Here is a 26,564-nt window from a genome sequence, read left to right on the forward strand (position 1 = left end):
TATCTGCCTTAGGCTCCATGGGTCCTGGGGTCAGGTATCTGCCTTAGGCTCCATGGGTCCTGGGGTCAGGTATCTGCCTTAGGCTCCATGGGTCCTGGGGTCAGGTATCTGCCGTAGGCTCCATGGGTCCTGGGGTCAGGTATCTGCCTTAGGCACCACGGTTCCTGGGGTCAGGTATCTGCCGTAGGCTCCATGGGTCCTGGGGTCAGGTATCTGCCTTAGGCTCCATGGGTCCTGGGGTCAGGTATCTGCCTTAGGCTCCATGGGTCCTGGGGTCAGGTATCTGCCTAGGGCTCCATGGGTCCTGGGGTCAGGTATCTGCCTTAGGCTCCATGGGTCCTGGGGTCAGGTATCTGCCTTAGGCTCCATGGGTCCTGGGGTCAGGTATCTGCCTTAGGCTCCATGGGTCCTGGGGTCAGGTATCTGCCTTAGGCACCATGGTTCCTGCTGGGGCTGGGCGGTGCCTGCTGCTTGCCAGACTTGTTAGCATTTGGGGATTTTAGTTTCAGGCATCACATAAAACCACATTCATTTTTATTTCAAAATCAGCAGGACAAGCCGAAATGAAATTTCCATTTCTAAATCTCAGTTCTTGAGTTTGATGCTTCAAGTAGGGGACCTTGGGGTCTTCATCGATAGAGGGAGTCACCCTACAGAGAAAACCTGAGGATGAGCCACTGGGGATCCTCGGGTGTTCTGGTTTGAAAGGCATCGCGGCAGGGGAAGAAACTCCTACCACCAGCCCCCATCACGGGGTCCTGCCCCTTCCCGCCCCAGGTGCGCCTTGGTGTGCTTGTCCGCGGGGTCCCCCTCCCACTGCCCCTCGTCCTAGAGGGCGCTCCCTGACCCTCTCGGTCTTCGCTAGCCTTTTCCTTTGAACACACGCAGCTCCTAAGTTCACAACTCTGCCCCGCAAGCGGCTCTCCGAGCCCGTACGGCCAGGAGTGCACGGGGCCAAAGCGGGTTAACACCTGCGCTGGCCCGGGCGCCCCTGGATAAGCCACAGGTGGCCCCCGGGCGCAGAAGACGGCCGGGCCTCCTCCCTCGGGAGCTGAGGGCTGGCGGGACGCCAGGCGTGGCCGCAGGTGCCCCGGGAGTCATCCCTGCCCCCGCCGCCTCGGCCCAGCCGCGGGTCGCCAGGCCACAGTGTCCAGGCAACGGCCGAACGCGGGCGCAGTGCCAAACGCAGGCGCCGGGCCAGAGAGCGGACGCGGCCTGGGTCCCTGGGCGGGCGGAGGCGATGGACCAGGACGGCCTGGAGGAGGAAGAGGAGATCACGGCCGCCACACTGCGGGCCAGGCCGCGGCCGCTGCCCATCTCGGCGCTGTCGGCCTTCAGCTACGTCCCGCCGCGGCGCCTGGACCCCAAGGAGTACAGCTACTACTACCGCCAGGGCCAGGTGTGCGGGGGGCGGGGGGGAGCCGGGTCGCGGGGACAGAGAGGGGCGCGTCCGGGGAGAGGGGTCGGGCCTGGCTGGGTCACGGAGGGTGCCCTTCGGGGAAGGGAGGGAGCTGCTCGCTGGGCGTCTGAGTTCCTGAAGAGCCAGGGACTCCTACCAGGACAGCGGGGTGCCCTGTGTCCAGGACCTGGAGAAGGGTCCGGGACACCGGGGTTGCCCGGTAGGTGGGAGCACATCTCCCTCCGGAGTGGGGGGCGGCAGGCAGGTCCAGGGCGGCCGTGGGGGTGGGGGCACAGGGCATGAGGGCCTCTGTCTGCCTGAAAAGGGGAGAAAAAGGCAGATCTGACCAGGCCCCTGCCGGGAGCCATTGCAGGGGTGGGAGGTAGTGGGCCCCGGAGTCTGGCAGGGCCCAGGGTCGCATGCACCTCCCACCCGCTGCCCAAGACATAGGCTACACGAGGGCTTGCAGCGGGTCACCTGTTCCTTTCTCCCTGCTGCTGTCTCTAAATGTCTACCGCGTGTTCTGCTCAGGAGGTGGGTGCAGGGGTCTCATTACTGAAAGGGAGGCCTGGGCCCTTCAGTCTGCACAGTGGCGCCAGAGCTGGCCTTTCTCAACCCAGCTAAAAGTGGCCCAGAGTAGGGGCATGGGGTAGCCAGGTACCCGGGAGCAAGGTGTGTAGAGTGAGCCCCCCAAATGCCTCTTTGCTTTCCTCCCCCCACCCCCCAGGCCTGGAGCCCCCGTCAGATCGGAGCACATGGCTGTGCTAGTGAGGCTTCAAGTGGAAGGGCACGGCCCAGAGTTAGCCTGGTGTGACGCTAGCGTCGGCGACTGCTGTAGATGCGCGTGCTAGAGTCCCAACCTTCTTACCTGAGAACGTGAGCCTGCTTGGAGATAGAATTACCCAGAAATGATCAGAGGGAGGCTGCTGGGGTAGGCCATAACCCAGCATCCCCCAGTCATTATGAGAAGGGGACATCTGCCACTGAGCAGGTGCCTCCAGGGGCAGCCTGGACAGGTCCTCCCTGGGCCCTCAGAGGGAGCCAGCCCTGCACACACCTGGCTCCTCTACCTGAAGCTGCCGTTCGTGCTGTTTATGCCCTGACGCGGGGTGCTTGGTGAGGGCAGCTCCGGTCCCCGGGTGCATCCCACGCAACCCCAGGTGTCCCCAGCAGTGTCCCTGACATTGGAGGATGCCTCTGGGTGGGAGAGTGGAAAGGGACACTCATCCAGCCACTGCAGCCCCAGGCTTGGATTCTGCTGATGTTCACGCTTGGGGGACCTGGAGCAGTGGGTCCCAAGCTCATCGCTGCCCTGCCGTGGGCCTCTTTATTCCCCAGGGGCAACAGGTTTTGAAAGAACTGTAGGGCCGGCGCCACGGCTCACTAGGCTAATCCTCCACCTTGCGGCGCCGACACACCGGGTTCTAGTCCCGGTCGGGGCGCCGGATTCTGTCCCGGTTGCCCCTCTTCCAGGCCAGCTCTCTGCTGTGGCCAGGGAGTGCAGTGGAGGATGGCCCAAGTGCTTGGGCCCTGTACCCCATGGGAGACCAGGAGAAGCACCTGGCTCCTGCCATCGGATCAACGCAGTGCGCCGGCCAAGGCGGCCATTGGAGGGTGAACCAATGGCAAAGGAAGACCTTTCTCTCCGTCTCTCTCACTGTCCACTCTGCCTGTCAAAAAATAAATAAAATAAAAATTAAAAAAACTAAACAGTCTATCTGATTTTGCATGTTAAGTGTACAATGTTTATAGGACTGCCAACTAATCTTCAATTACTATGGAGTATTCACAGAATGAGAAAAATTGTCAAAGTTAGGAGTCTTGCTGTTTTAAGTTGGACAGTGGTCATTTACTGGGAATAGAAAATCCTTGGCTTTTTAGCCACAATAAAACACTCAGAATACACCATTTTGAGGGGTTCCAGTAAATACCGCCTTGGTGCTATAAAGAAATAGGACAAAAGACGAAGCAGGTGGAGGTCAGGATCTGCACTGGTCAGCGATAAAGGCCAGGCTGTGGGACCCTGCTGAGAGCTCTGGGCACCCAAGCTTGTGGATAGTGCAGTCCAGACCTGGGCACAAGCAGGCAGAGCCGCCCACCCAGCCGCAGCAGCAGGGGCCGCAGGGAAAAGCATAGGGTAATCATCTGCTCCTGTGGGCAGGGCCGAGGGAAAGGGGGCGGAGTTGAGCCTGGCAGCTCCGGTTTAATCTTTTTGAATTTGCCAGTCTGGAGTCAAATCCACCAAGACAGGCCTGGAGTGAGCAAGGCCTCCGTCACCTGGAAGGAGGGTGAGGATGGGCCAGAGGTGTGCCTGTCAGCCGAGGAAGGCGCCTGGGCCACAGGTGGGTGGTCCACCCACCACCTGTTTTAACCAAGTCTAATTAGAATATAGCCTCATACTATTCTCCTAGTACTGTCTATGGCTATGGCACAGAACTGAATAATTTCCGTAGAGACCACTGTGCCTGACCTTTACCTGCTCCAAGGCCTCTGGGAGGTGGGGGTGATGCTCAGAACAAATGCAGCAAAGTGGGCTTGGGGTAATGTTGATAGGACAAGTCAAGTCCTGGGCCTTTGATGTCACACAGAAGAAAATGCAACAGAAATGCTAACTTCTAAGAGGGCCTTCAAAGAACAAGGGAAGGTGTGCTGAGCCCATGTACCAAGGTAGCTTGGGGTCACCTGGGCCGAAGTTTATCGGCTGCAGGTCCCAAGAAGTGGATTTGCTGGCCTGGAGATCATGTGGAACAGAGGGTGAATTCTGTAGCAGATCTGTTGGAAGACCCAGCTGTACCTAACTCCATGCCCCTAATTGCAGGCAGGGGTCAGGCTGAGTAGAAACTACAGAATGTTTTGCTCCTGAAATGCACAGGTGGAAACCGTAACATCCAAGCAGATGGGCTGGGGGGGGGGGGGGGGTGTGACTGGGTCACAGAGCAGAGCCCTCATGTGTGGGATTAGTGCCCTCAGACAAGGCAGCCTAGAGGCCCCCCGTTGCACCCTGTGAGGCACGGGGAGGTGGTGGCTGCTGTGAAATGAGAAAAGGGACCCTTGCTGGACTCTGAATCTGCCAGGGTCCGAGATCTTGAGACCCACTCCAGAGGTTGAGAACCATGTTTCTGCTGCTCTGGGGTTCCTGCAGCAACCAGAGAGGACTGAGGGAGCTGGCTGCTGAGAGAGCGCTCAGGATGGTTTGTGGGGGGCGCATTGATTGCATAGGTTGAGGGTGGGCAAGACTACTGGCTCCTGTCAGGGAGTCTCCCTCTCCCTATCGGGGAGACAATGCAGGGCAAACCTGGGAGAGCCCTTGTGAGCACTGATGTAATTACGCATGCAGTGGCACCTGGTGGGTTCACCCTCCTCATGGCTGCTGTTAGGATTTGCTCTGTTGGTGATTAGCAGAGTGCGTGCGCTGAGTGTTGGGTCCTCGGGCCAATCTCCGGTGTCCAGGACCCTCGTTCTCTGCCAGAGATTTGGGCAGGTGGGGGCAGGTAACGCGGGTATGCATCCCAGGGAGCTCATGGAATTAAGGGTCTGCAGCTTGCACGCTTAAGCCTGGGAAAGGCCCCCAGATTATTCATCTCGAGCTGCCAGTGAAGCACCTGGAGTTCCTGCCCTGCTCCCTGGGGCGCGCTCGTGGGGAGGGCTCTTCCTGTAAAATTCCCTGCTGCTCACTGCAGGTTTTAAATTACTTTCTTCCGCCTGGTGCAGCATTGCTGCCCTGGAGATGTCAAGGCCGAGTCAAAGGAGAATGCCCTTCTGTGAAGGCTTTGATTAAATTCCTCAGAGTCTGAGCCACACTTAAAAAAAAAATCCTAAGCAGCTTTAGGATAGGCTTTCCATCACGCTAGGGTGGACTGCGGGTGGTAGTGTCCTGAGCGAGGCTTTGCTGTCCAGGCCCCAGTGTGGCTTTGCTGGGACTGGCCGACTTCCTTCTGTCCATCAGGAACTCCCTTTGCCACGCCAGCGAGCACTTGACACACCTGAATACATGCTGGATGTCCAGAGGCGTGAAGGGTGGTCCCCCTAGTGCCTGCGCCCGTGCCCAGTATACAGGGGTGCTGCATCGGCGTCCCCCTCAGCCCTCTGTAGGGAGCCGCTTTCCCGAGAGGCACCAAGCACAGCTGCCCCACGTGCTCAGCACTCTGGGGAGGCAGTGGAGCAAAGACCTGCTGGTGCCCTGTCCTGTTGTCCCGTGAACTCCTGCATACACGGGCCCTCCCAGACAAACCTGTGCTTCCCGGAGGAAACGCTGGCCCCTCAGCTACACTTGCCCTCTCCCTGCCCGACTGTCCCCGTGCACATTTTCCCACCTAAACTATTCAGTGTGTTACGGAGTTATTTTGTTGAGTATGAGCCGCATGTGGGCAGGGGTTTAATCTTATCACTGCCCTGTGTGTGTGTGTGTGTGTGTGTGTCCGTCCTCAGCTGTGAAAGCGAGGCCTGTCTCCTAGTTAGTGTTCCCTTAACACCTGTTGCATGAATGAGGGCATGTATCGCTAGCTGAATTTTTTTAAACAAGGGGCTAACTCATTTTGAGGACTACCCTTGTGGACTCAACAGTGGTTTCTGTTTGGATTATTTGCTGTCCCTCCCCCGGGAGGGTAACTGGTGGTAGACCATGGAGCTTCTCTCGCTGTGTACCAGTTGCGCTTGTACCATCTGGTAACCTGCCCTGGAAGACTCGAGGCCTTGAGTGTGACTGAGTGTCATCCTCCAAGGCTGGTCAGTGCTTTGTGAGGGGCAGGAGGGGCTGAGCTCAGGGTGCATCTAAGAGAGAAGTGAGTGGCAGGGGGAGGCAATGGGAGTGACTGAGTGTTCCCACCATAGCACCGTGTGAGCAGGCACTTGCGTGTCTTTTCACAGGGTGTGTTTATGCGGTGATGTGTGTCTTCCAACATTTGTATGAGGACATGTTCACCCATGGGAGACAGTCTCAAAATACCTTATTCTACTGTCATTGGTCACATCACCTTGTGATAGGAGATGATACAAGGCCCGTAGATGAGATGAAGTGAGGTGAATGGCATGGCATGGTGTCGGAGTGTTAGGCTGCTACCTAAGGATTCCTGGGACACAAGCACTGTGGTGTCCAGCTGTCAGTCTCATCACAGAGACACTTAAGTGACTCATGGTTGGAGAGAGTAACGGCTGTGGATATGCTGAGCAAGGGGACAGTCGATGTTCTGGGTGGGCCAGTGTAAAATTTCATCACACTGCTTGGAATATTGAGCAATTTACAAATGAGTTGTTTGTTTCTGGAGTCTTCCATGTAATATTTCCAGACTGCAATTGACCGCAGGTGGCCCGAGACTATTAGTAAAGCGTGGGTGGGGGCGGGGGTAACCTGAGAGAGACTGATGGTAGCTCCTAGCATCAAATGTCTTAACCAGGGCGAGGACTCAGGACAGTAGGAGAGATCCTTGGAGAAAAATTGTCTGTTTTCCTTTTAAAAAAATATTTGAGCCAGAGTTTATGGACTGAGGGAGGAGACGGAGGTCTTCCATCTGCTGGTTCACTCCCCAGTTGGCTGCAACAGCCAGAGCTGGGCTGATCCGAAACCAGGAGCCTCCTCTGGGTCTCCCACGTGGATGCAAGGACCCAGGCACTTGGGCCATCTTCCACTGCTTTCCTAGGCCATAGCAGAGAGTTGGATCAGAAGAGGAGTAGTCAGGGTGTGAACTGGTGCCTATATGGGATGCTGGTGCCACAGGCAGAGGCTTAGCCTACTATGCCACGGTGCCAGCCCCTCCATTTGTTTTTAAAGATTGGTTTATTTTGAGAGAGTTAGAGAGGAAGAGGCACAGATCTTCTATCTGCTGGATCACTCCACAGAAGGCCACAATGGCCTGCACTGGGCCAGGCTGAAGCCAGGGGCCTGGAACTCCATCCAGGTCTCCTGGATGGGTGGCAGGGGCCCAGACACTCAGGCCTTCCTCTGCTGCTTTTCCCAGGCCATTAGCAGGGAGCTGGGTCAGAAGTGGAGCTGCATGGACTTGGGCCAGCGCCCACATGGGATGCTGGCGCTGCAGGAGGAATTTAACCTGCTACACCACAATGCCGGCCCCTCCATTTTCCTTTGTTTCTAAAAAGCAACATTAGGGGTGAAATGGAGGCAGTTCCCTGAGGGATAATTGCAAAAGAGCAGTCGATTCAGAAGCCGTTTTGTGATTGCATCTAAATCCTGGGTAGCTTTTGTTATTTTGCTTCAAGCCACAAAGAAGGAAAGAAAGTAAGAGAGATTAATAATGAAAATGCGGGCAAAGGCAGATTTTTATTTTGATTCGGTATCGGAAAGGGATAGACACATTGCGAAGTGAGGCCGTCTGCCTGCTGAGTTTCTTCTTTTTATCCTTATTGTTCAACAATAGAAGCTCGTTTTTACTGTGGAAAGTCCTGACGATGCAAAATCTTCACGAAAAACAGCTGTGTACGTTGCCCACTCCAGCTGTGGGTTCCTGGTAGAGACGAAGCTGAGCTAGACTCTGGCTAACTGGCCTGGTGCCGTGAACCGGGCCTGGCTGTGGCCCATGGCGTTGATTCTTTGAGTAGGAGGCCTGAGCAGGTTTCTGTCAGGCTGCTTGTTACCCTGGGAACAAAGTTCGTGGGTCTTTCACATACAGGCAGTGACTACAGCCCCCTTTTTCTGAGCTCTTCCTCTCGGGGTAGGTCCAGGAGCCTGGGGGACTTGCTTGGTGTGCAGGGCCAGGCCTGGTGACATCTTGTCAGAAGGAAGCCAGGCCCTGTGGCTTCGGGAGGACCTGCTTCTCTGCATCTGTGCCATCTCTCAGCCCCGGGGAGGGAGCACTTCGGGGACTGAGGCACCAGCCGACACCCCAACTTGGCACCTGGTTCTCAGGGTGCAGGAGAAGATGCTGCCTCAGGCTGTGGGTGAGGCTCCCATGATGGCGTTCAGTACCGGAGAGCAGGTGTGCATGTTGTGTCATGTCATGGCTGATCACCTCCAGGTCCATGTGTGGCCCAGGACTGGCCTGGTCCAGAGAAGTTCCAGGGACAACGGAATCCTCTTAGGACCAAGAGCCCCACCATTATCTGACGACACTTGAAACGGGTGTGTGTCAGTGGGGATGTGCAGCAGTCACGTGGTATCTAACTTGTTCTGCTCACTGGCTGCTGGACCTTGGTAGCTTTGGGATCCGCAGGAGGGAAGGCCTATGTTTCCGGGAATGGAGAGTCCCTACCTGTACTTCCGGGGAAGAAAAGTCCTTGTCAAGGTCCCCACGGGTGCCTAAAGGTCGACCAATGAGGATCAGACCCACCTCAACCTTTAACCCCCATGCCCTGTAGCTATAAAAGGAGTCCTCCCAACCTCTGACATGGGACTCCCCGCCCCCCCCTCCGTTGCTCTGTTGGGACCGGGGAACCTCGCCCGGGAGCGGAATCCCAACAAAAGCCTGTGAATTAATTCATTCGTCTGCCTGGGAAGACTTGTTCTGCACCGCATACCTTGCAAATCTCGGCCAGGCCTGGTGATGAGCTTTGGACATCACAGGGGAAGCTCTGGGTCTCAGGACTTTTGTCCAAAGGCTGTAGCCCCTCCATCCCCAGGTGGCTGGCATCCTGGGACTTGGTGGACTGTGCCCATTAGTGAACCCACAGCAGCGAGGCTTGGCCTCTACGGGCGAAGTGGCCCAGCAGCCTGCAGCAGGACTCCCTACGTGTTATGAACACGTGATGAGATTCTCTGCCCTGTCTTAACACTGTTTTGAAAAATCTTAATTCTATTTGATCAGCAAATGTCTACTGTAGTCAGTTTTATGTGTGACATTTTTTCCATTGTGCTTATGTATTGGATGTCCCTAAAGACTTTGCCATTTCTTTTTCTAATATGTCCAGAATTTACTTGTCTATAATGTGGTATAGGGACCCCAGAAACTGGCCAATTCTCACAGTATGGAATACTGAACAAAGGATGCATTCCCCGTTGATCCTTAACCCTTCGAGTACATGGGCTATACCATGTGTGCCTTCAGGCCCAGGCAGTTAGGCGTGCACACACCCAGAAGCTGAGTGGGAGTCAGATGAGAAAGGAGCCCATGCTCAGCTGGGGAAATGACCAGCAGTGGCCAGGGGACAGAAGCCACAGTTCGTGGTGGAAGGTCTCTTCCCTCCCCCACTGTACAAAGTGTGACACTGACCTTCGGGGGACCCAGGGCTCCCGCAGTGGTGAGTGCCTGGCCCTTGCTGCCCCAGGGAATTCTCGAACCTTCTGACAGCCGTGGGTGTCCCTTAGGGATGGCTGGTTGTGTGGGGACAGTAGGAATGTCGGTTACCTTCTGAACTCCCTTAGCAGGAGCACTTGTATAGCACAGGATCAGTGAAAGGCTGAAGCCAGGCTGTGCTCTGGCTGTTCCCACAGCTGCCAGGTCTCCGAGTGCTGCAGTCGGGCTGGGTGAAGGCTGCTGTGTGTTCAACACATGACACCTAATGTACATGCTCCCCAGCTTCCTCTACTGCTGTGTCAGGTGATCAGAGGAGATCTTTTTTAGACTTATTTGAAAGAGTTACACAGAGAGGGGAGGGGCAGAGGGAGAGGGGAGAGGGGAGGGGCCGAGGGAGGGGGGGAGAGGGGAGGGGCAGGGGGGAGAGAGGAGAGAGGCAGGGGGAGAGGGGAGGGGCAGAGGAAGAGGGGGGAGAAGGGGGAGATGGGGGAGGGGCAGGGGAGGGGTAGAGGGAGAGGGGAAGGGGGCGGGGGGCAGAGAGTGGGGAGGGGCAGAGGGAGAGAGGTCTTTCATCCAATGGTTCACTCCCCAGTTGGCTGCAATGGCCGGAGCTGTGCTGATCCGGAGCCAAGAGCTTCTTCCGGGTCTCCCATGTGTGTGCAGGGGCCCAAGGACTTGGGTCATCCTCCACTGCTTTCCTAGGCCATAGCAGAGAGCTGGATCAGAATCGGAGCAGCCAGGTCTTGATCCAGCGCCCATATGGGATGCTGGCGCTTCAGGCCAGGGCTTTAACCCATTGCACCACAGCGCCATTCCTTTTTCTCTTACACGAAACAAGGCGAATTTGCTGTTTTATTCCGAGACAGTTGAGGAAAAAGGAGAAATTCTATGATAGCTCTGTCAATGGGTCTAATACATCAGAACTGTGTATGATACATGTGTGTGTATTGCACATACATGTATATATGAACAGCCACGTGTTGCAGCTACTGTGCATGATGACAGATGGCTTTTGTCTCTGAGCAGCGGGTTCCTTGTAGATGGTGTGATGACCGGCTAACAACTGGAATGGAGACTCCCCATCCCTTGTGTTCTCTTGGTGTTCCTTCGGGCATTGCTAAGTTTTGAAAGTAGTGCAGGCTTGTTACAGAAAACTCGGGAAACATAAAAAACAAATGAGAACACGCAAACCTGAATGCCCTTAGATTGGCTGTGATCTGAAGGTTTTGCGTGCTGAAGCCTCATCTCCAGTTGGTGGAAACCGCCCGCCGCTGGGGCCTCCCTGACTCCAGGAGCTCAGCAACCCCTCCCCCTGGAGAGGGCGTGGTGAGAGGGTGCCCCCTGGGATGTGGGGTAGCCTTCCCTGAGCAGTGAGCCCGCCCGCACCTAGATTTGGATCTGTAGCCTCCAGAACTGAGAACCGGCTATTTATGAATCTCATGTTCTCTGGCGGGGACTGAGGAGGGCAGTGTGATTGCTAGGTTTGGCTGTAGCGATGGGGTCAGACAGGAGGAGTAACTCCTCTGTCGGGGAGTGGAGGCACGCTGGAGCCACCCTGCATCCTGCGGTCCAGTCCGGTTCTGCCTGGGGGAGCGCCCTTTCCTGCTGCAAACTCCCCGCCACGGAGACTTCTGGGCACATTGGCTTCTGAGCTCTGTGGCTCAAAGCCTTGAACTTCAGCCTTCAATAAACCCAGGGCCGTGCTTTCTCTTTTTTATTCCCAGACGGGGATTATTTCCCTCTACGACTGCGTTTTTAAGAGGAAGCTTGATTATAATCAGAAACTGCACCGGGATGACAGAGAGCACACAAAAGGCCTGGGACTTCATGTTAACAAGGAGGTAATGTTAAGACGGAATATTAGCAAGTTGTTAACATTAACAAAAAGGTGCATGCACATGTGTGCATATGTAGGAGTGCATGCTTCTTCATGTTTTATGTGTCTGTAAGCATATGTGCATCTCTATATGCCATGTGCCTGTGCCAATATATGCATGCATGTTTATAGGCATGAGTATATTTGTGCGCTGCGTATGTTCATGCATGCATGTGTGTGTGTTTAGGTGTGTGTATATGTACATATATTTGATCAGTCACTTTATATCTTTATGTGGCTAATCTCTATTTTGCTTTGCCAAGAAGCTAAGCCTAGGCTGATACTATAATTCCCTCTATTTGACATGTCATTTGTGTAATTGTTAACTTTTTCATTTTGTTGTTGGGTTCTTTAGAAGCTAACAATTTAAGGAGAGCAATAAAACAGGTCTCTGCTTAACCTCTGAGTTGTGGCTGTCACAGCTCCTCTAGGGACATTGGCCTTCCAGGGACGAGATGACCCATGCAAGTGTCCTCCTGCCAAGTGTGCTTGCCAAGGCGCTGTGACCACAGGAGCTGCAATTGTTTCTTGATCAACCCACCGCTTTCTGAAAGGGAGGGTTATTGCCTAGTCAGCTTCGAAGGTGGGTGACCTCCAGGGCTAGGAAAGCTCTCGGGTAAGGAGCCGCAGGACCCTGGCACGTGACAGGTCAGACAAGTTTGCAGGGGAGTTGGGTCTCCTTAGTCTGGTCAGACCCACCTGCCTTTTGGGTTACAGTCTTCTGCTTTCCACATGCTGCCATTCTCTTCAAGTCTGATCCGAGGACGCACGCTTACTCACAGGTGTGCAGTTTGATCGTGTGCCCAATGGATTACACGGAAGCTGCAATACGAAAGATTCGGTGACATTTCTCCTGGGATCATCAGATTTTTGCCTGTGCCTGTTATTTAAGAATATAGTGCCACTGTTAATGATTTTCGTTATTTTGATATGAACTTCAGTGGTAGAGTACCATGAGATACTATTATGTACGTCATAGGCATTGCTTTTCATTTTTAAATATTTATTTTACTTGAAAGTCACATTTACACACACAAAGGAGAGGCAGAGAGAGAGAGAACTTCCATCCGCTGGTTCACGCCCCAGATGGCCGCAATGGCCAGAGCTGCGCCAATCCGAAGCCAGGAGCTTCCTCCAGGTCTCCCACACAGGTACAGGGGCCCAAGGACCTGGGCCATCTTCTACTGTTTTCCTAGGCCATAGCGGAGAGCTGGATTGGAATTGGAGCAGCCGGGTCTCGAACTGGTGCCCATACAGGATGCGGGCACTGCAGGCGGTGGCTTTACCTGCTACGCCACAGCACCGGCCCTGGGCATTGATTTTCTATTACATTTGTGCATGTTAATGTGTTCCAAGTTGGCAGTGAAGCTAATAACTTTTTTTCATGAGGAGACTGTGGATTGAATTACTTAAATCCACTCATAATTTTGGAGCATTAAAGTTGCAAGACACAGGTTCCTATCCTCTTAGAATTGATAGAGGAGAGAAAAAAAATTTACTAATATTGGGTAGGATTGAGCAACCCTAACCTTAAAATCCCAAATCCAAATGCTCCAAAGGTCAAAAGTTTTTGAGCATGAATGTGACACCCAAAATTGAAAATTTTATGCCACGAAACTGTCATGCAAGATGTTAAAAATATACTAAAATATGGCCGGCGCCGCGGCTCACTAGGTTAATCCTCCGCCTGTGGTGCCGACACCCCAGATTCTTGTCCCAGTTGGGGCGCCAGATTCTATCCTGGTTGCTCCTCTTCCAGTCCAGCTCTCTGCTGTGGCCCGGGAAGGCAGTGGAGGATGGCCCAAGTGCTTGGACCCTGCACCCCATGGGAGACCAGGAGAAGCACCTGGCTCCTGGCTTTGGATTGGTGCAGCGCGCTGGCCGTAGCGACCATTTGGGGAGTGAACCCACGGAAGGAAGACCTTTCTCTCTGTCTCTCTCTCTCTCTCACTGTCTAACTCTGCCTGTCAAATATATATATATATATATATATATATATATATACACACACACACACACACACACACACTAAAATATAAACTTACCTGCAGAGTGGGTGTGCAAGGTGTATATGAAAGATGAATGACTTCCGTGCCATGTCCCCAAGACAGTTTGTTATGCCTGTGCAAGCATCCTGAAACTGAAAATACTTCCAGTCTCGAGCACTCTGGAAAAGGGATGGTATCTGTGGTGCTGTGTGGTGGTGGGGGGAGTTAGTGAGAGGATGGTGGGGAACAGGCAAGGGATGAACAGGACAGGGGAGGCGGGGACCAGGGAGGGCTGCGACAGCTGAGTGGCGGCTTGGGCAGTGTGACAGGCTCTGGCATGAGTAGGAGCAGAGAAGTTGGAAGTGAATGGAACAAAGGCCCAGGGGCTGGAAGGTGGTACTCAGGACATTTTTGGGGGGAGGGAGTGAGGCAGGAAAGGAGGTAGGGGGGGAGAAGAAAGGCATGAGGAGGAGGAGGACAGGGAGACAGGAGTGCAGGGAGGCAGGGCCTGGATCTGAAGTCAGGGGTAGCTGGTGCCCAGGGCCCTGTGTGGGTTCTTGATTCTCCCTCTGCCTGGGCACTGGAGGGCTCTAGGCAGAGGGAACAGAGCTGGGGTCTTTCAGTCGTGCCCCTGGCTTCAGTGTGCAGGAGCCCGGAAGCAGCCGAGGGGAGGTGGCGTGCAGGTGTGCAGGCGCCGGCTCTGCCCACGGGCTGGGACCCAGGCTGGTGGGTGAGTCTGCATGCTGAGGACTACCGGGTGCTGACCGAGCCTTCTGCTGGCCTCCCCAGGAACGAGAGAGGCCCGTGGGCGTGCTGGCCTCCTCCGTCTACGGGAGGCGCATCCACCAGCCCGTGGAGCCACTGAACCGGGATTTCCGCCGTGCCAACCACGTGCAGGCTGACTTCTACCGGAAGAATGACATCCTCAGCATCAAGACACCTGGCTTTGGGCACATCGCTCCAGCCTGAGCCACCCTGCAGCCCACGGGACAGTCAGGTACCTGCCAGCAAGGGAGGCTGCACAGAGAAGGATGGTGCCGGGGCCCAGTCTACTCTTCTCAAGATGCTGGGAGCAACAGGGGTGCCTCTGCCTCATTGCCACACCTTCCCTCAGGGTGCCTGGCTTAGGGACCTGGCTACACAGATTTCATACATGCTTACTTCCATCTGGTGTGGTGACTGTTACATGCATTACTTAGGATCAAATGACAGTAGAGGCTGATCCGCTGTGAGCACCTGAATAAAATGGAAACTCTGTTGCACTTGCAAATGGTGGGGCTGGAGTTTTGTTCCCTGGCTCTCCACAGTCACAAGGAGCCTCAGGGGAAGACATGGTCGCAGCAGTGGCCTGCGGTTACTTTTTCTTAAGGGTTCCGGAAATTGCTGGTGCCCAACAACACACTAGCCCTTAAGTTGTCCCTTCTCTGAGACAAGACTTGGACAATTGCCTTTTGGCACTTTTGTTTTTTTTTTAATTTTTTTTTTTATTTTTTATTTTTTTTGACAGGCAGAGTGGACAGTGAGAGAGAGAGACAGAGAGAAAGGTCTTCCTTTGCCGTTGGTTCACCCTCCAATGGCTGCCGCGGCTGGCGCGCTGCAGCCGGCGCACCGCGCCGATCCGGTGGCAGGAGCCAGGAGCCAGGTGCTTTTCCTGGTCTCCCATGGGGTGCAGGGCCAAGCACCTGGGCCATCCTCCACTGCACTCCCTGGCCACAGCAGAGGGCTGGCCTGGAAGTGGGGCAACTGGCGCCCCGACCGGGACTAGAACCCGGTGTGCCGGCGCCGCTAGGCGGAGGATTAGCCTGGTGAGCCATGGCGCCGGCCCCTTTTGGCACTTTTGAACTCTAAACACATCTTGACTTTTCCCTGAGGACTGACCCACACGTAACAGCATTTTGCACAACAGAGTAAAAGCTATAGTATAGGAGAGTGGCCAGTGGCACCTGTCGTGACCCTTAGAGATGGGAGGGGGCAAAAGTTATTGAGAGGATGGGGGGGAGCAGGCAAGAGATGAACCGGACTGGGGAGGTGGGGACCAGGGAGGGCTGTGACATCTGAGTGGTGGCCTGGGCAGGGGGCAGAATCCATAGGTCATGGGAAGAGACCAGGCTTTGCTGTTCCACAGATCTGGGGAACGTTCCAGCTCTGGCATGTTCTAGGGTGAATCATGCCATGTATTTGAGTCAGCATTTCCTCCTCTCTAAAGTAGGACTTCCAAACCGAGGTATGTTTGGGAACCAACTTACCACTAGAGCGTAGTTGTATTCCAAGCACAGTGTGTGTTAGGAAAAGAGGTGCAGAACAGAGAGGAGGCAGTATACACATCTACAGCCAGACCAAATTTACTCAGAAAATAAATTCACGGAGGTGGGTGACCAACTGCTGGCATGCATGTTGATGAAGCGCATGGCTGAAGGCCCTGACCTCAGGGACGGGGCCTTATATTTTAGGAGGGCTAGGGATGGGAGTGGGGGTAGAGGTAGCAAACGGAGGGGAATTCCTGGAAATGGTCTTTCAGGTGTCCATGGGGTGGGGGGTGGGGGGCTTGGGAGTCTGATGAAGAATGTGGGGGTAGAGAATGAAGGCCATAGGGTGTGAGAACCAATTAGGATTCAAGGGCGAAGAGTAAATTCCAGTATTTGTCTTCTGGGCAATGAGAGAACGGCTGAGACTTATGTCCTCCTTCCATCAATCCTGACTCAGTGTACCTTCTCCTTATCTACACTCAGATTTCTCTCTGGCTACTTCCCACTGATGTGGGGTGTAGACATGGAGCCAGGACTTGAGCTGGGGGGGGGGTCTACACTCGAGATCTGATAGAAGAAGAGGAGCAGTCTAGTGTTGCTCCTGTGAGATGGCTTGAGATAGAGCAGGTATTTGTTCCTGCAAGAACCTTTTGGAATGGGTTAATTATACATGGCAGAAATAGCACTATGATTATGAAGACAAAAGGAGATACTAGAGACATTGCCCACAGTGGAAACGGTGGCCAAAATGAGGCTGAGTGACCTTGTGGATGCCCCTCATTAGCACATCAACCTGAGAGGTGTGTCCTGTGCAGTAGACTTATATGAGGGAGATATAACTAGTTTTGATGAAGTAAAATGCACCCAAGGGGGGTGTCCTTTGAGTCTGGCTGCGGTGGGAGTAGTCAGTATCACCGATCCACTTTGGCTTTAGAGCAGCTTTGCTTTGTTTACTTTGTTTTAGATAAACCCAGTCACCAGGTGGAAAAGTAGGAATAGAGTCGGGAGGCAGAGTGTGCTTTGGGTAGGTGTGTGTCTGCATAGCTCCATAATGAGAGCACATTTCAGTGAGAAGAGGGAGAGCGAGAGGAGGAGGAGGAGGAATAGCTTCAGAGTTCTGTAGGGGAGGGAACTTAGGTGGAAGGAGAGGCCTTCCAAAGGGAATTTTAAACAGGCCTCTGGGGAAGAGAGCTGATTCTTCACAGAGCTAAAGGGAGGAGTTTCACCCAGTCTAAGTGGACCTGGGCAGAGAGTTAAGCTAGAGCCTGTTTTAAAATTCCATTCATCTGTTCTTTTCCTGAACTAGGGGGACGATAGGGAATGTGAAATGCCATGAGGTGAAGAGAGGCAGACACAATTTGATATCTGGTCTGTTACTGAAGGGGAGCAGGTAACCTAACTCCTGGGATAATGCCAGTTAATGATACAGTGGAAATGGCAGAAGCTCTTTCGTTAGTAGCGGGGAAAGCTTCCACTCACCCCGAGAAGGTGTCTGCCATCACCAGAAGGTAACGTGTTCACCTAACTGGTGGCGTATGGGTGAAGTCAATCTGCCAGTCCTCCCCAGGAGTGATCGCATGCCTGGGGAGTGGGGGTGGCCTGATAGAGTTGGGGTTAGCAGTTTGACAGATGCTACAATTGTGAGATATGTTCTGCAGAGTTTCTCATATGGCAGAAGTTAGGTGTATGTGTGAGGAGAATTTGATTTAGAAAGGTAACTTGGAGAGAAGACGGCAGTATTAGTTCATCTAGAAAGCACCATGAGTCCTTCTAGATGTCCCTTGTTGTGGGAACGGAGAGAATCGAGCTCTGACTATACGGGAGCTAAGTTACAAGAAAAGATGGGATTGTTTCCCATGAGGCACTGCTTCAGCCGTCAGATCAGCCTTGTTGTTAGCTTCAGATTGTTTACCTTTCTAGTGTCCTTTGCAGTGAGTAATAGCGGCTTTTGTTGGCAGCTGGACAACATCAAGGAGAGCTCTCATCAACCTGCCATTTATTATAGGGGTCCCTCGGGCTGTCAGAAAGCCCCTTTCTTGCCATATCTGGGCACTGGAATAGATGATGATGTAGGCATATCAGGAATCTGTGTATATACTGCCTGTCTTTCCTTTGGCTAAGGTGAAGGCTGGAATCCAGGCCAACAGTTCAGCCTGTTGGAAGGTAATGCCTTGAGGTAGGGACCTGCCTCCATGACCTTATGTGGGGAAGAGGAGGAAGTGTCATCATGGTGCCCTCCATTATTGCATATCCAGTGGGAAAAGGAGTTTTAGAAGCACTGCCATCAGTGATCCAGTCCGGGGCTTCGGGAATAGGAGTGTGTGTGAGGTGGTGAAATGCAGTCAGGGAAAGTCCGGGAAGTCGGGAAAGGAGTGGGGCTCAAGGGATCAGAGGCGGCGGTGGGAGGAGAGTAGCTGGGCTGGGAGGAGACAGTGATGACAGGTAACAGTGGGCTGGAGAAGGGTAACAGGAAGAACCTGGACATGAGATAGTGATATAGATTGAAAAGTGATATAGATTAAAAAGGCTGAGGAGGTCCTGCAACCTGTGAGAGGACCAGGTTCATAAGGGTAGATACAGGGGGAGCTTCTGGGCCTCAGGTTAGGCCAGGACCCCTAGGCACTGGGGCCAGCCTTGATGAACCCCATCTGATTGTCTGGAAAAATAGGCCTCTGGCATAATAGTCTCCAGCCTCTTGGGTCAGGAGACTGAGTAGCCCTTTTGAACTGTGGTTATAGAGGGAGAACAATTTAAGTGGGTTAGGAAGGCTCAAGGCAGGTGCTTGTAGGAGAGCCTTTTGGGTTTAGAATGGGGTTTCTAAGGAAGAGGTTTCTTGCAAGGGCTTGTCTAGAATGCCTTTAGTAGCCTCAGAGAGAGGTTTAGCAATCAGAAAAGTTTGGAATCCAGGTGTGAAAATATCCCACGAACCCCAAGAAAGAAGAGGTCACGCTTAGTACATGGGAAAGGAAGAGAGTGGATTGCCTGTTTTCAGGCTGGTGGAATTGCACTAGTGTCTGGCATCACGGGCAGTCCAAGAAGGTGACAGATGTGGAAACTATCTGAGCCTGCTCTGGAGATCCCTGATAACCTTTCTCAGGTCGAACGTTTAAAAGACTAGTGGTGTGTTGGAGACAGGCGTCTCGGGAGGGGCTACCCAGGAGAAGATCATCAACGTATTGAAGGGTGCTGGGTGACCGGTTAATAGAGGCTAGATCTGCCTGGAGGGCCTGCCCAAAAGTGTGCCAACTGTTCTGGAAACCTTGGGATATTACAGTCCAGGAGGGCTGCGAGTAAGGTGAGTATCGGGGTCAGAACTGGTAGAGGCAAAGGTGTCGAGGAATTGTGAAGAAAGCATCCTTCAGGTCCAGGGTGGAAAAGAAAGAAGTTGTAGGGGGGTATTTAGGAGAAGAGTGTGTAGGAGTTTGGCACCTCTGGGTATACGGGATGGACAGCAGCATTAATATGTTGGGAGGTCCTACACTAAATGGCATCTGGCTTTTTGATTGGGAGTATAGATGTGTTATGGGGGGAGTGGGTGGAAGTAAGTGTTAGCTCAGAGGAGGCAGTCTGTAATAGGTTTTAGACCTCTATGGCCTTCTGGGCTTAAAGGATATTGGGGAACAGCAATAGTGTTTGTAGGGTCTTTTAGAGAGATGTGAATGGGGGTATGGTGATTGGGTGGGAGGTACCCCACACTACAGGCTTAACCAGGGGAAAGGAGGGAGTCTGGGGTGGAGAGGTGGGGAGAGGAAGGTCCATATGTGAATTATAAAGGTTTGTGACTTATCCCTGGTGGGAATGGAGATGGATAGATGCCCCCAAGCAGTGGAGAAAGGTCCCTACCTGAGAGGGGGGTGGGGCAGTTAGGAAGGACTAGAAAGGAATGCGGGAGAGTTGCATCTCCGAAGGAGCAATATAAGGGAGGGGTCTTATCGGGCCTTTCATGCCAACAACAGACTGAGCAAGGAAGGAAGGGCAATATTCACTTAAAACAGATAAACCAGCTCCAGTGTCCACCAAGAAAGAAACTTGCTTGCCAGACACTGTCCCTATTAGAATCCAGGCCGCCTCATTCTGTTGAACAGAAATGAGATGTCCTGTGCTGGAGGGGTTGAGCAGAGGGCTGTTCCAGAAAGAAGGTTTCCCTCCCTGGAAGCAGTCTGTCTTCCAGTGACTTGGAACACGAGGCAGAGGGAGGCAGAGGGTTAGGGCAGCTCCTGGCCCGATGTCCGGTGCTGCCACAGTTAATACAGGCAGCAGGAGGACTAGAGCCTTGAACTAGGGTGGGCTTCCAGTTAGAGCAGGCCTTGGCCCAGTGCCCAGCATTGCCGTGCCAAAACCAGGGCCTCTGAGGGGTGGGACTTAGCTTGTGATTGGGATGTTGGTGGATTACAGAGGCAAACATCTGAAACTTTAGTTTTCTAAGTCCTTAATTCCTCATATCTACTGTTAAATACATGAAAAGCCACATCTATGAGGTTCCTCTGGGGGTTCTGCAGACTATCTTGTAATTTCTGGAGTTTGTGACAGATATCTAGAGCTGACTGGGACATAAAGTGGATCTTTAAGGCTGTCCCTCTGGGGAATTGGGATCAGTATTAGTATACTTTATCATTGCCTCAGTAAGGCAGGACATAAATAGAGCAGGGTTTTCATTGGGTTCCTGAATGACCTCTCAGATCCTATAATTAACCTGTTTATGGCTGTTCCGAGTCATAGCTGCCAGCAGGCAAGAGATCATGTGGTCTTGGGCCTGTAGGTCCCCAGGTTGGTCAGCCCAATCCGGGTTAGGGTTGGCTCTGGGGATGGCTTGAATGGCTTCTGGGTGTGTCTGGGGCCTGGAGGTGCATCTCATCTGCCTACCGCTCGGCGGCTTGCCGGATCCAAGTTAAGCTATAGGACTGGGTCAGGCAGAGAAATCCCTTATGATGTTTAGAGGGATTCTCTGAGAACGCTCCTCAATCGGGCTAAGGTCTGATAGAGAGAAGGGCACAGAGACCCTAACTGGACCTTCAGCTCCAGCCACCTCCCTCAGGGGGAGGAGGGGTTTGGGTTGCATAGTTTGGAAATGTGTGTGAGGAGATGATTGAGTGGGGGCAGGAGGCGGGGAGGGATCCGATGGAGGATTAGGTGGGTCATTCAGAATCCAGAGGCTGGGAGCTTTCAAAGAAAGTGAGGGTGGGGTATGAAGGCAATAGAGTATGAGACCCAACTGAAATTCAAGGGCAAGGAATACATTCCAAAGTTGATCTTTTGGGCAGTGAGCAAGAATGGCTGAGGCCTATGTCTTTGTTCCATCAGTGTGCACACGCCCCAGCTCCAAGGAGCTGCAGCTCGACTGGCTCCTTGAGCAGCTCTATTCTGGAAGCAGCCACTTCTGAGTTTGGAAATGTTTACTTTGGAGACAATTTGAAACTTAGTCAAGTATTGAGATACCAGCCATGTTTTAAGTGAATGGGTCCCTTGGAAGAAATCCCCTCCCCCTACCTTCAGTCAGTTTCCCACAGTTGAACAGTTAATGGGCAGGTGATCCAATTAGTTTCACTGCTGATTCCTCTGTCACTGGCTTTATTGCTGTGACTCTGCAGAGAGGATCCTCTAGGGACACCTGCCACAGGATGGCTGGCAATTTCAAGGCTCAGTGACTCCTAAATATTTTTTTTTATGATTTTGCAAACGGATTTTCAGTGTAGGTATTTTTTATTTTTTGCAAACACATTGAAGTAGTTTATTTGTAATGCCGCCGGATACATTTTTTTATAAATACAGCATAACAGGAAACAGAAAAATTGGAGCTATAGACGTCTTTATAAACGGCTCTTTATTCAATGTTGTCTTCAACAAGATGAGGCGTGTGTAAGAGACTGTAGCATATGACTGTCAACCTAAATTGTGTCGTTTTAGGGTGGGCCCCACTCCTGTGGAGCAGTACTGGGGTGCGGGAGGCTTCAGAAGATCTCAGGTTTTAGGTGGTAAGGGAAAAATTGCGTGTGTGTCTGCTAGCATCCGGACATTTGCAACTGAAAGCCAATATGAGTATTTGTTTAAAGTTGCCAAAGAAGACACGTTCTTATGTGTTTTATCAAATGTGTTTTATCCACCATGGGTCAATGCTATTTCTTGGTGACTAGATATACAGGGGGATTCAAAAAGTTCACAGAAAATGCATATTATGGGCAAAAATCTATGCATGGGCTTCAAAGGCTTTTGACACCAAAATGAACTTCTCTCTTACCTCCCCTTGCAAGGAGCTTTCTGGACCCCCTTCCAAGCAGAATGGTTGCTGTCTTCAGGAAAGCCCACTGCATAGGGGCACAAGAGTTACACAGGGTCGATGACAAACTCGGACATTGCTAAACAGACCCAGTGACGCCCTAGAGTTGTAAGGGGCTTGGGCTGAAGGTGCTTCCCCCCACTGAAGGCTTCCTGTGAGCTCTGCAGGGAGAGGAGAGCTCTGGGGAGGGGGGTCCCTCCATGCCAGTGGCCTGGGGACACGGGCAGCCGAAGTGCCCGGATCGCATGTTTTGCACGCAGGACATTTGCCGCTGCTTGGAGCTTGAAACGCTCCCATCAGGAATGGCTCCTGCCAGATTTCGGGGATTGGGCGGTTTGCCCCTCTATTCTTGCCTCAGCCATGGCTCGACCGTGAAACCTGCAACCGAAGCCCCGATTCCTCTGCACCTGTCTCCTCCAGTGTGACGAGGGAACCAGAATCCCCGGGAGAAATTGTGTTACACAGCCCTGGGTTCACGGCTGATAAGGAGTAGGGTGAGACCTCCACCTGCATCCCTGACACTGCCCAGGCGATGCCGACAGCGCTGAGCAGGGACCAGGCCACCCAGAGGCCCAGGGAGGCAGAGGATGTTGCAAGGTGGGCCCTGACCATGACTCTGATTGCTTGTAGATCCTGTAGTTCATAGAGCTGGCGAGTGACGCGGCTCTGGGAAACGATGAACCTGTGTTTGAGTGGAGTGTATCCCATGCTGGAGGGAGGAGAGGACCATGTTTAGAAGAACTTGGTGAATCGCCCAGAGCTGAGGAAGGGCGTTTGCCGAGGGCATCCGAGGACGGACTCTGTCTTGTGGGGGCAGGAAGCAAAGCCACCAGGTGTTCCTGCTGACCATCACTGCAGGTTTTAAATGAGGCCCATTTGAAATCGCGGAAACCCTGCGGCCTAGACTCTGCTGGCGGCAAGGGAGGCGCCCTGGTCGCCTGTTTCTTGGTTCCGTGGCCTCTCTGGAGACCTCAGAGTATTAAAGCCAGTGCAGAATTGTGATTTACAGGATCAAAATGTTCCCGAGGGAGACAGCTAGACAAGCAAGCTCTATTCTCAGCTGACTGATTATAGTTAGGAGTCCGTCCCGGTCCGGCTGCGAAGGCAATGGCAGGAGCAAGCCAGGCACCTGCAGGGCTCTCTCCTCAGCTCATCTAATCGCAGCCCAGCTCCACGAGCTGCCTTGGCAGGGCACCGTCCTGAGATGTGTTCCAAGTCCCAACACTGGCAAACGTCAGAGGCAGAAATCCACCCGAGGACTGTGCTTCAGGTCCCGCTGATGAGCAGCTGATGATGGGCTGGTCCCCTCCCTGTCGCAGGTGCTGCTCTGAGCTAGAGGGAGACCAACCTTGCTGTTACCTGCAGTTCTGCTTTTAAACATTAGCTTATATACGATTCCTCTGTTTGTCATTTGGCAAAGTATTATTGACTTTGAAAGAAAACACATGAGTTTTTCCAGCCTTCTAACTTTAATAACATATGAACCTTGGTTCGCATCTTCTTGGGCCTCCTCGGGTGTAACAGGCAGCTATGGGACTTGGCGACCTCTCTTGCTTTACTCAAACCATTGTGATTACTGAGTCAGGTAGCTGGTCCAGGTGACTCGAGGGCAGTCTGCATCTGGTGGCTCGAGCAAAGTGATACTGCAGCTAGAACGGGTACTGTTGCTCGGAGAATCTTGTTGTTTTTTCCTGGAAACATCTTCCAGAGATGCCAACATTAAAATGGGACCACGGGACACAGTGAGCACTGCCAAGTCTGCCGAATCTCAGTTATCCAAGGATGTCTTGGTATTGGCTTCCGGCATGCTTTTTTGGATACAAGTATTGCAAAAGGGAGAGTGGATAGGAAAGAGGTTGCTTCTGGCGCCACCCGTGGAAGAGAGAGAAGAAAGAATGGATACAGGCACTACGAACCAAAGTACATAAAACTTTTAATGAGTTAAACTTACAAAAGACAAATGGCATCAAAACATCAGACGAGTTTGGTACAAAACTGTCCTAGGCGGTGAGGACTCGTTCTGTCGACGGCAACATGCTGCTGGCACGAGACACAGAGCAAGGCGACGAGAGCTGTGGGTCCCAGCTGGCGACGAGACACGGGGCGGAGCAGGAACCCCAGGTTGGGCGACGGGATGGGCTCATTCACAAATACTGCATGTCGGAGAAGCACACTAGTGGATGCGGTGGGGGAGCGAACGTATTCTCCAGAAAAGAACATGCACCAGAAGATAATCTACACCCCCTCGTTTTATTGCCTTAAGAATTTTTGTCTGTTTCACTTCTCTGCTCTTTGGACGCTTCTCTTCCACCATGCGTTCCTCTTTGCCTCTGCTTAGGAGTGAGCACAGTGGGAGTGGCAGAATGGTGTGGGCACAGGTCAGACGTCGAACAGTACGCCACCGGGTCACAAACAATTCGCGGGAATCCGGAGGGACAGAACAGGGCACGCACACCGAACACCAGGACCAGGAGGTGCAGTCGGGGAGTGCGCTGTCTCTCCTGGACGTCCGTCTTCCTGCTCTTCAGGAGGCCACGTTGCTCTGGGACAGGGACCTTGACATTTCTGTGTTGACAAAGTACGTCTTCAGGTCCCCCTTGCCCTTCACGTTGATGATCCCTCGGCAGGTGCACGTGTACCCAAGTGTCTGCAGGATGAGGCTGGTCTCCTCGGTCACCTGCCGGCCACACGGACACACACACACACATAGGACAGTGTGGTTAGTGCCCAAGGCCACGCAGCCCATCCGACCACAGAAAAAGGGCTGCAATCTTCCTGCCCTTTGACCTGGTCATTCCCCTCCTGACAAGTTAGAACGATCCACCCAAAGCAGTGCTGACAACATGAAACTCAAGCCCTCCCCAGGGTTAAGTTCACCGTGGTGCTGCCATGGCCGGGCCACTGCCACCAGAACAGAAGCCTGGAAGGCTTAGATGGAGGCCCCAGCTCCAGACTATTGCCAGGAAGGCTCCCGGGGCCATCTGGGGAGTGAACCAGGGGATGGGAGCTTGCTCTGCTAGTTTGCCTGCCTGCCTCCCTCCCTCAGCTAACTTTAAAGTTCCTTCTCTACTGCACTGACTCAAGATGCACACAAGGGAGCCCCTGCTGACACCTGTGGATGGGCCGAGACCTCCTGCTGCCTGCCACTGCACACTTGGTGAACCAGGACCCCAGATGCTGCAGTCCTATGCTGGTCCTATGTTCAGATGGTGGCCAAAACTCAGGGTGGTGGGCGGGGAGAGGGACGGATGGCTCCAGTCTCCTCGCAAGAGTCACTGTCCTGGGCTGAGCTGTGAGCCGTCTCAGCTGCAGGACGGGCTGTGCCCTCCTCGGGAAACCAAGACTGTGGCCTGGCCTGCCTGGTGGGTCAGAGGAGCCTCCTACATCAGGCCTCTCCTCACGTGGAAGATGGGTGAGGAACCTAGGTGTGAGCTGAGAACAAGGCCACCATCCTGATGCCCCAGAGGGTTTGTGCCTCAAGCAGGGAGGGGGGAGAAGTCATTCCAGAAGGCCCTGGAGCAGGTAAGAGATACGTGGAGGAGGGTGCTCCTCCCACCACATCCAACACGGGCCTTCTGCCCCAAGGGGCACCTCGGGCACGTGAATGATGCACTCAGGCCGGCAGGCTCGGCACAGCCGGGCAGCTTGCAGACAACCCCGCAGGGCTGTAACATGACTTTGGTTTTGGTGCGGGCACTGTCTGGAGCGGTGCGACAGCAGGGGCTGGAATAAGGGCCAGGGTAGGGGCCATGCCAACAGCAGCAAGCCAGCCTCCTTGGCTTGGTGACTGGGCCGACACCACCAGGGGGCCAGAGGCAGAAGCATGGGCAAACCATCAGGGCCTGGGCTCGTGAGAACCCAGGACTGTGCTCAGGGGCCCCGAGGGCCAAGGTCAAGTCCACCACGTGAAGCTCTCGGGGACAGCTGTGGGAAAGAGCTAGACCAATCATTCACCTTCCTGCCACGTGACCCAGTGGCCAACCCCTAGCCCCGGGGGTCCTGGGGACCCTCCTGGTGTGAGAAGGGAAAGCGGGGGAGGCAGGTTCCAGATGCTGTGCTGCTCCCCAGCTGGGCACACGTCCCAGGGCAGGGCCGGGCCTGACAGGATGTAGGAAAGCTCTGGGGACTGGGTAAGAACCTGAGAACCCAGAGAACAGCGTCCTGAGCAAGCGGCTGGGCTGCAGTCCTTTTCCCGTGACAAAGGGTTTCTGACCGGCTGTCAGGATCCTACAGGCATCTGATTGTGAACCGCATCCAAGACTCCTCCGACCTTTTGGGGTTAACTTTCTAGCAGTGGTACTAAGGGATGCAGAGAGCCACAGCAGGTGTTTGAGTTATCCGTTGGTGTTTGCTAACACCAGGCACCTAGCACTGCATGGTCAACAAGCATAGGGGAGGACAAAACCTCTCTGCCTGCTGAACACCGGCCATTCCTCCAGACCTGGCAGGGGGAAGCTGCCGGGCTCTCTACACCATTCCGTGGGTTTGCACGATGGGTGGGGGGCTGCAATGTTCTCTAATGCAGAGGGCCTATTTTTCAGGCCCAGGAGTGGCTGTTTGTTTCATAGTCTCTGCATCATTCCCACCCAGGCACCTCC

At 53.6% G+C, this 26,564-nt stretch overlaps 2 protein-coding genes across 3 annotated transcripts in view; one reads left to right on the forward strand and one right to left on the reverse strand.

Annotated features, from left to right (window-relative positions):
- The first annotated feature begins 1,161 nt into the window (after positions 1-1,161).
- CFAP90 (cilia and flagella associated protein 90) lies at positions 1,162-14,714 on the forward strand. Its single transcript, XM_008248839.4, has 3 exons — positions 1,162-1,399; positions 11,307-11,423; positions 14,236-14,714. The coding sequence occupies exons 1-3, from the start codon at positions 1,241-1,243 to the stop codon at positions 14,413-14,415; spliced, it is 456 nt and encodes a 151-aa protein (XP_008247061.3). The 5' UTR covers positions 1,162-1,240; the 3' UTR covers positions 14,416-14,714.
- Positions 14,715-23,882: 9,168 nt separating this feature from the next.
- ADCY2 (adenylate cyclase 2) overlaps positions 23,883-26,564 on the reverse strand; it is a 410,822-nt gene continuing 408,140 nt past the window's right edge. For both annotated transcript variants that reach the window (XM_051853662.2, XM_051853663.2), the window contains one exon: positions 23,883-24,643. In XM_051853662.2, coding sequence (XP_051709622.1) covers positions 24,491-24,643 — 153 coding nt within the window. In that variant the 3' untranslated portion in view covers positions 23,883-24,490. The remainder of the gene's footprint in view (positions 24,644-26,564) is intronic.

The sequence above is a fragment of the Oryctolagus cuniculus genome, chromosome 14 (genome assembly GCF_964237555.1).
Source record: "Oryctolagus cuniculus chromosome 14, mOryCun1.1, whole genome shotgun sequence".
Classification (NCBI taxonomy): domain Eukaryota; kingdom Metazoa; phylum Chordata; class Mammalia; order Lagomorpha; family Leporidae; genus Oryctolagus; species Oryctolagus cuniculus.